Source organism: Chenopodium quinoa, unplaced genomic scaffold, assembly GCF_001683475.1.
Source record: "Chenopodium quinoa cultivar QQ74 unplaced genomic scaffold, ASM168347v1, whole genome shotgun sequence".
NCBI classification, from domain to species: domain Eukaryota; kingdom Viridiplantae; phylum Streptophyta; class Magnoliopsida; order Caryophyllales; family Amaranthaceae; genus Chenopodium; species Chenopodium quinoa.
Window position 1 is genome coordinate 3,490,904 of NW_018743593.1, and position 9,677 is coordinate 3,500,580.

At 31.0% G+C, this 9,677-nt stretch overlaps 1 protein-coding gene across 1 annotated transcript; it reads left to right on the plus strand.

Moving 5' to 3' along the window:
• The first annotated feature begins 102 nt into the window (after window positions 1-102).
• Window positions 103-9,415, plus strand: LOC110682809 (aminotransferase ALD1-like). The gene is made up of 10 exons (XM_021859154.1): window positions 103-271; window positions 1,077-1,135; window positions 1,242-1,321; window positions 2,028-2,144; window positions 5,522-5,584; window positions 5,707-5,811; window positions 6,099-6,149; window positions 7,567-7,887; window positions 8,524-8,730; window positions 8,916-9,415. Exons 1-10 carry the CDS (start codon window positions 186-188, stop codon window positions 9,237-9,239), a joined length of 1,413 nt encoding a protein of 470 aa, XP_021714846.1. The 5' UTR covers window positions 103-185; the 3' UTR covers window positions 9,240-9,415.
• The last annotated feature ends 262 nt before the right edge of the window (window positions 9,416-9,677 follow it).

The following is a 9,677-nucleotide window of genomic DNA, read 5'->3' on the forward strand; positions in this document are numbered from 1 at the left end:
GAATTTTTTTTGTTTAATTTTATGCATATTAGGTATATACTTTGAATTGAATAGTATAAATATGTTTAGAAACTTCATTCTTCAAAGCATAGCATTATTGTATATTTGTATAACCGACCCTTCACAATAGTACGGAGTACCTTATACTAAGCATTTTATAAAACAAATCTTTTGATTTTTGAATCATGTTTTATCAAATCTCCCTCTCATCGCAAACCAAATCTTGCATGCCTTATCAAGAGTTGATGCATTGTAGAGTCACCAACCCAAGGTAGTTCATTTATGTCATGTTTTTGTCATTCACAATAATATATACTACTTAGATTTAATTTGTGTAATATGATTGATTTTAGCAGAGATTGTAGAATCTAAGAAAAACATGTAGTTGTGCTGATGAAAAATAGTGTATATATTAGATCAAGGTGTTGTAGCTCAAAATTGTTAAATTAATAAATACTTGTTTGGCTGACCTTTAACACTACGTGTTTATGGATGGATTAGTTGTTTCTAATTGAAAAAAAAAAAAAAAAAGTGAGAATTTAGAGAGCTTATCTTCATCAAGAGCAAGAATTTCACAAAAGACATGATAAATTAATTACTCATATCAATACTAGGGCTTGGCTAATAATATGGTCTTAGTGAGCCAAGGCCCAAGTGTCATGTTAATTTTACATTATATTAGAAGAACACTTAAAAAAGAGATACCAACGAGTTTTAGTTTTAACTTTTATGTGACTATCTTTGATTGTACAACTGATTGCATATTTGTTTGGTACATATAATGTAATTAAGATATCTAACTACTTATTTTCTTAATAAGAAATTAAGTAAAAATAACTTCTATTGTATTGTGTACATCCTCCGATTTGAGGTCGTGGAGTAATGATATTCTTACAATAAATTTTACAAGGCTTATTTGTACGTGTCGTGACACAACAAATATGTCAAGGCACGACAATTTGAGAGATTTTCTTTTTTTTTTCTGCTCTAGTCGGATAATTAACATTTTTCTTAAGTTGTAAAAAATTAATTTCATGGCATATGATCTTCTATTAATCCCATGTTCGAATGTGCAGCTTTCTATTAAAATCAAAAAGCGCCAAGCATGGCAAGGGTGGCTACAAGAAAAGTCACGGTAATTTATCTATCTTGTCATTTTTGTTAGAATTGATAATTTTATTTATTACTTAATCAATTTATAGATAATAATAATATGTTCGTACGAATTCATTCAAATGCAGCAACAATCACAAACTTGTGGACTAAAGTACCCCGCAATACCAATATGGAGAATTTACGTGACAATTATTTGTTTCCAGAGGTACGTACTGCTTTATTATCACTCTTATAGAAAAATACTTTGTACTTTGGGTGTTCTAATGAACAATTACATGTATACATAATTTCTTTTCTATTTTTTTTTTATTTTTTTTATGCCAACCTTAGATCTATGTGGTTAGGGATCAAATAGTAAAGTTTAAATTGAACACTTAATGTTTGAGCAAGCTAGGAGCAAGATTAGCGCAGTTTTATCTAAAGACTTTCTTCTTATATATACTACGTCAGCTTTCCTATAACATATACAAGTAATGAAGTAATAATTTCAAGCCTTCTTCAAACTCAAAATTATCACTTCACCCCCCAAATTAATTTAAATTTTTTTAATTATTTTATTTTAAATTGTTTTTTTTTTTTTTTTTATATGCCAATAATTATATTTCAATCACAAATTGAGTCTTAACTCGATCAAGACTCCATTTAAACCTTTACCAAGACTTTTCTACTTTAATGCTACAGTACAAACCTTTTTTAAGTCCAAAAAGTTAGTATAACAGATACTAAGTCGTTTCATGTCGGCAAATAATCTAAATTTTAAGATACTGGGATAATATGCTCTAAAACTTTAAAAAATAATTAAACTCATTTATCTTCCTCATGTTTGGTTTAGCAAATAATCGAGTTTTGACCATGAAAGCATTGGCTTATTGACAATACATCCCTTATCTGGTTGTTGATACATAAAATAGATATGCATGCGAGAGATGGAGCATATAAAGAAGTATCCCCATGCAAAATTGATTAGACTCGGAGTAGGCGACACAACTCAACCTATTCCGTACACTATTTCTTCAGTAATGTCTCAGGTAATTATATTCCAAGTATATAGCGTTTCAGTTATTGTACTACTCCCTCTGTTTCTTTATTAATGTCCACCGAAATAGTAATTAATTACCACAAAATTTTCTAATTATGTTAATAGTTTTTATGTTATGATTGCTAATATGGTTCATATTATTACATTAAACATATGCTATACGAGTATAGGTTTGTGTTTTTTACAATAAGGGTCTGTTCTCTTACGTTGAAATTCAGTCCAGTTCAGTTCAGTTCAGTTCAGCTGAGTTCAGTTCAGTTCAGTTCAGCTCAATTCAGTTCAGTTCAGTTAAGTTCAGTTCAGTTCAGTTCAGCTCCTAATTTTCTTCTCTTATAAAATATTCATTTCAGTTCAGTTCAGTTCAGTTCAGCTGAGTTCAGTTCAGTTCAGTTCAGTTCAGCTAAGTTCAGTTCAGTTCAGTTCAGTTCAGCTGAGTTCAGTCAATGAGAACATGACCTAAACGTACACAATTTTCATAGAGTAACTTTAGCGTGAAACTGGACTTACAGTGAGTCCAATATATCTAAAATTAATAATCTACACAAATTTTTGTATGTGGCTAGCCACAATTTTTTTTTTTTTTTAAAAAATACCACAACTCTTCTCTCTCCTCTTTTCTTATCTTCTTCTCCAAGCCAAACCACACATCACCAACAACCATATCTCTACTCCACCCATTTTCTCTCTCCTCTTTTCTTAGGTTCATCTACAACCCAAACCACACATCACCAACAACCATATCTCTACTCCACCCATTTTCTCACCCCTCTTTGCCAAATTGTTGCAATTAAAGCCCAAAATTGTAGAAATTGGGTGTCAAATTGCTGTGAAAAATTGTGATTAATTACCCTTAAGATCATCAACAACAATTGAAGTAGTGAAATCGATGAGAACCAAAGAAATGTGAGCTCGTTTTCTTCGTGGAATCTTAGATCGAATATTCTACGTCAAAAATTATTGTAGGGTGTTACTAGTTTGGTCAGGGGTACTTGTAGGGTCACTACAAAAATAAAAGTTTTTTAGCAATTAAGTTTGGTAACAGGCAGAGAAGGTAAAGGCTTTCCCGTCCCTTAGTCTCACTATCTTCAACTAAGCCACTTCGTCCCTAGGTCAAGGTCGGAAGGTGTCACAGCGGATTTTTAAAATGTTGCTAAATAGCAACGAATCTAAATTTTTTCATTGCCTAATTAAAAGCGACATTTTATGCTTAATTTTTTAATAAACAATCGCTACATATTTTTGATTTGTTACTTTTTAAAATAAATTGTCTTACTAGTTGTTAGTAGACGGCATCATATTTTTCTCTTGTTGCCAAATAGTAACAAACTATGACCACAAATATTTTATTTGTATTGATTTAGAAACAAACAAATACAATGAATTTTTGAATTGTTTCCATTAGAAACAAGTCTTCTAAATTATTGTTGCTAATTGATAACGCATTATTTTGTTTGTTGCCATTGGAAACGAGTTGTGTTACATATTGTTGTTAATTTATATGTAAGCCACTTTTTGCTGTAATGTATAAAATTATTTGTTGCTAAAATGACATCAAATAGAGACGAATTTCAATTTCGTCTCTAATTTAGAGACGGATTTTTGATTTTGTCCCTAATTTGGGGACAAATTTTTCAATTTCGTCTCTAATATTTTGTTCACTTATTATAAATTATATGCATAGAAGTAAACAAATAGTACTTAGTAGAGTTGGTAAGAGATTCACCATCTGACTTTGAGGTCGCAAGTTCGACTCCTACCAAATGCGATTCTTGAGACTGGGGATTCAAAGAGCCTTACATGCAAAGTCGAGCCGAGTTGACCTAACCTGAGTGAGATTTCAGATTGGTAAAGACCGAGATCGGGTTGAACTGAATTGCTAATAGGGATTGGGTTTTTGTCTCGTAGTGTTGATAGCAACCAATATTAATGATTTGTAGCTATTTTTATGAACCAACTTTAATAATTTGTTGCTATTTTTATGAACCAACTTTAATAATTTGTTGCTATTTTTAGGAACCAACATTAATAATTTGTTGCTATTTTAGGAACTAACATTGATAATTTATTGCTAATTTTAGCAACAACCAATAGTAATCTGTTGCCAAAGTTGGCAACGAATGCACCAAAAACCGAAAATATCATGGAAACTATATTTAAATTGATGCAATATTGCAACAAAATTGCTTTGCAACTGGTTTCCAAAATCCCATGGCAACAAGCCTTTTAGCAACAACAAATTTTTGCTTCCAACTCGTTGTCAAATAGAGTTGGCAACGGATTTTTGGTGAATAGCAACAAATTTTAGTTGATGCTATATTGATTTTTTTTTGTAGTGGGTGTTAATGGTTTGGTCAGGGGTTACTAGCAAGGTGTTATTGGTTTAGTGAGGGTGTTAGTGGTTTGGTCAGGGGTTACTTGTAGGGTGTTAGTGATTTTGGTCAGGGGTTACATGTAGGGTGTTATTGGTTTTGGTCAAGGGTTATTTGTAGGGTGTTACTGGTTTGGTTATGGGTTACTTGTAAGGTGTTACCAGTTTTGCTCAAGGGTTACTTGTAGGGTGATACTGGTTTGGTATGGTGCTTACAAGCAACCCTTGAATAAGTAATTCATACAAGTAACCCTTGAATAAGTAATTCATATAAGTAAACTTTGAAGTAACTCATATAAGTAACCCATGAATAAGTAACTTATACAAGTATCCCATGAATAAGTAACTTATACAAGTAACCCTTGAATAAGTAACTCATACGAGTAACTCTTGAATTAATCTATACAAGTAACCCCTGAAAAAAAAAATACAGGAAACCCTTGAAAAAAGAAATACAAGTAACTCTTGAAAAAAAAATACAAGTAACTCCTGAAAAAAAATACAAGTAACTCATGAAAAAAAATACAAGTAACTCCTGAAAAAAAAATACAAGTAACTCCTGGAAAAAAAAATACAAGTAACTCCTGGAAAAAAAAATACAAGTAACCTTTGAAAAAAAAAATACAAGTAACTCCTGAAAAAAAATAATACAAGTAACCCCTGAAAAATACAAGTAACGTAACTCCGTTATGCACGTAAATAGTAACCCCGTTATGCGCGCGTCAAAATCCGTTATTTTTGCTGACTTGGCTGCAGGCCACACGGTGTGGCCTGCTGCACCAAAAAAGCTCTGAATAATCTAATACCTAACATTAATAATTTAATATTTTATATTAATAATCTACATGAGAAATCTAATGTCTGACATTAATATATAATCTAATAATCTAATATCGGATATTAGATTATTTATGTCAGATATATTGAACTCACTATGAGTCTGATTATCCAATTTTTTTCCATTTTCATAACACATAAAATTAATTTTCTTATTTCAGTATGCACAAGATTTAGCAACTACTGAAGGTTATAGTGGCTACGGAGCAGAACAAGGCAATACGGTACTTATTTTTTTCAATTAGTGTTTAGATTATGATACATGTAAATCATATAATAAATTTTCTTTTCAATTTTTATTTATTTATTTATTTTAATATCAATTATGATTGGACATATATGACAGGAATTGAAGAAGGCAATTGCTGAGACGTTTTATAAAAATACGGGTATTACTAGTGATGAAATTTTCATATCGGATGGAGCACAATGTGACATTTCTAGGCTACAGGTATTCAATATACTACTTTGTACAATACTTCATAACGTGTGGTATCCGGTTTGGTCGGCTAAGATCATGAAGATTTTCTTAAGATTAAATTCCGTCTACATCATTATATAACTTATATTTGTAGTTCTTAATTTGTAGTTCTTAATTACAAAAATAAGGAAAAAAAAAACGAAGAAGCTTATTAATCCATGTTTTTCTTAACTTATTGAACAAATTGTTTCTTGATTGGTCTTTCTTGATTGATACATATCATTGACTCTGCCTTTTTGTTGTTGATGGTGATATAGATGCTGTTGGGATCCAATATAAGTGTAGCCGTACAAGACCCTACATTTCCGGTAACTGTTTTCTAACATGATTTTTTGTTTAAAATAACGATCCAATTATTATTAGTTTGTGCAGTGCCGTCTCAGATATTTTTAGGTCCGGAGCAAAAACTTACATAGGGGGCCAGACCCTAAACTAGAAATTTTATACATAATTCAGTAAAAAAATATTTTACCTCTTATTATTGGATAATTAAATAAAAAATTTTGACGGGCATCACAAAATTTAAAACTAGAGAGAAGAGAGCAATAATATACTCCTTTTATTTCATAATAATCACAAGACTAACACACATGTTAATACACAAATTTGACTATATATATTTATTAATCCAAAATTATTTTACATGACTACATATGTTTTTTTATATATTGGTAAAAAATATTGTCAAAGTAATATAAGCATATGAATATTGAATAGCGTAAAAGTGAAGCAATATATTACAATTATCACTTAACGGACTTACGGACGTAGTAAAAGATTATTAGCATGGTTATGGAAATAATTAGCTATAATAAATAATATAAACCAAATATTTCTCATATATATATATCTAGTATTTAAAAATTCAGTTTATTTTGTAAAAAAAAATATCTAAAATGTCGGGGCCCATGAATAGGGGGGGCCTTAAGCCTTCGCTCAAGGTGCTCCCCCTAATAAACGGCCCTGAGCTTGTGCATAGCTTTATTTTATTTTTTTTGGGTTCAGAGAGTCACAAGGGCGGGGTGAAAATCAATTGCAGGGGTGTTGAAACCGGAAGAGAAGCTATAACCGTATCCACAATGTTTGTGTATAGCCTTAAAAAAGATAAAGTTATTAAGAGCAAATATAAGAAGGGTCATGTATTATCTTATTACTTGTCTTGCTAGCAACATGCAAACAAATAGCGTTTATTAAGGATTTAGCTTGCATAAGCAGAATTAAAATGGATTGTTTAGGGTTTGTTTAGCATTACTGTGTTTTTCTGTTTTTTGATTTTTTGTTTTCTAAAAGTATATGATATGTGTCCCATAATAATGAATCAAAAATTATATAAACTTATTAAAACTGAAAACTGAAAACCAAAACTGATGTCAAACAAGCCCTTAGCTTTTTACAGCTCATTATTTGTGAAAATAATGAGTCCGGTAAAAAACTAAAAATATAACTACGTCTACCCATCCCCCATCCCCTCCCCAAATTACGTTTACCTCCTAATAGACAATTAAAAATAAATGTAGTACGACGTGTTGAATTAGATTCCACTATCAACAACCTCCACTAGAGTCTAGAGGTGAGTACGTAAATCAAGGGGGTTTTATATTTTTTTTTTTTAAAAAAAAAAAAAAAAAAATCGTCTTACACAAAATACATAATTACTCGTATTAATATTAATTACGGAATACATGATTATTACGGACTATATCACTAACCTATTTTGTGGACCAGGCCTATGTGGATTCAAGTGTAATAATGGGCCAAGCAGGCAATTATCAAGAAAGAACTGGGAAGTACAATAGCATAGTGTACATGAGTTGTGGACCTGATAACAATTTCTTTCCAGATTTAAACAATACCCCAAGAACAAATGTCATTTTCTTTTGCTCTCCTAATAATCCAACAGGCTATGCTGCCTCTAGAAAGGAATTAGAACAGCTTGTTGATTTTGCTAAGAATAATGGCTCAATCATCATTTATGATTCTGCTTATGCTACTTATATCATGGATGATAGCCCTCGATCGATCTTCGAAATACCCGGTGCTAATGAGGTTTGTTTGTATTACTCTCTTCATTAAAATTTTTTTTGTTCATTTTAAAGGTGACAAGTAGACCGTTCGGTTTAAGTCAATATATCTGTATATAATAGTCTATTAGTCCATGTATGTAAAATGATTGATTGAAAGTCCATTTTAAGGAAATGTGGTCAATAGGTTGGGTAAAATCTAGTTAAATCAAGAAAAATATTGATTTTTCAAACTAATTTTTAGATATGGTCAATTTTTTTTATTTACGTAATAAATGAACGTGGTCCAATTTGGACTTTGGAATACAATTTATTATTTATGTGAAAGGAAAATGTATCAATTTATAGTAATGATAATTGTAGGAACTATCTATTTGACAATTGGGTCGATTTTGATTTAGGCCAAAATCAGATTATCTAGTGTTGACTGTTGAGTACAATTTTGTATAAGACCGAGTCAATATATTATTGCTACTTGCTTTCGCACATAATCAATTTAAATTGAGATTAGACTATATTTGATATACAACTAATTATTAAATTATTCAAAATATCTTTGTTAAACAAACCATTTATATTAGAGTTGTTTACAAATAACTTTATAAATTGATGTCATGTTTATTTTGAATTGACTAATTTTAGAAAGATGATGTTAATGCAGGTTGCAATAGAAGTATCTTCTTTCTCAAAGTTTGCTGGATTTACAGGAGTTAGATTAGGATGGACAGTAGTTCCTAAAAATCTATGCTATTCAAATGGCTTCCCTGTTATCCATGATTATAATCGTATCGTATGCACTTGTTTTAATGGTGCCTCTAACGTTGCTCAAGCTGGTGGACTAGCTTGCCTTTCTCCTCATGGTTACAAGGTTTCATCACGTCCTTTTTTTTTTAATTTAATTAATAAATTATACGAGTTTTCAACCATCAATTTAGACTTTTAGTTGATCGAGTTGGCATCTTACATGATATAACATAACATCCAGCGTGACAAGATGATCACATATTATTTTAAATTAAACTTGCGTACTAACACCTTTTATTTCTAATGCAGGCCTTACGCTCTACAATCAATTATTACATGAACAATGCGGAAATGATGGTAGAATTATTTACATCATTCGGATTAAAAGTGTATGGTGGTAGAAATGCACCATATCTATGGGTACATTTTCCAGGCTCGAAATCATGGGACATATTCAATGAGATACTTGAGAAAACACATATATTAACAGTTCCAGGCAGAGGATTCGGTTACAAAGGTGAAGAGTTCATTCGAATTAGCGCCTTTGCTCCGAAAGAAGCTATATATGAAGCATCTATGAGACTGAAGAACCATTTTCATGACACTAGTGATCGATATGTCCTCCAATGTTAATGTATATAAGTCTTTATGACCCGGATAAAACTTTAACTAATTTGGATATTACAATAGCTTTCCAATAATCACATAGCATTTATAATGTAATAAAATGTGAAAAGATGCTTTTAGCATAAATTAATAATAAATAACAATAATAATAAGAACACTATCCATCTCATTTGCAAATGAGATTCCTTATATTATAATACTATTGTGTGAGATTTATTTATTTATTATTATTATTATTTTGACAAAGAGTACTAATAAAGAAATGCAAAAAAACAAAGACACCAAACTACACTACACAAAAACACTAAAGAGACATTTGGGAGCAAACTTTATTCGAGCCAAGTTGGAGTTCTTGAAGTTCAGACTAGGCCCGCGATCACGCTTTGCACCCACACGATCCACCTGCAACCTGCAATTGAGCTAGGTTGATCCACCAAAGAACCT

Bases quoted from the DNA above. Each gene is read 5' to 3' on its own strand.
- LOC110682809 (XM_021859154.1), top strand. From the start codon at position 186: ATGTTTTATCAAATCTCCCTCTCATCGCAAACCAAATCTTGCATGCCT. The intron at 1,136-1,241 runs GTAATTTATCTA...ATTCAAATGCAG, and splicing joins TGGCTACAAGAAAAGTCACG to CAACAATCACAAACTTGTGG. The intron at 6,150-7,566 runs GTAACTGTTTTC...TTTGTGGACCAG, and splicing joins TACAAGACCCTACATTTCCG to GCCTATGTGGATTCAAGTGT.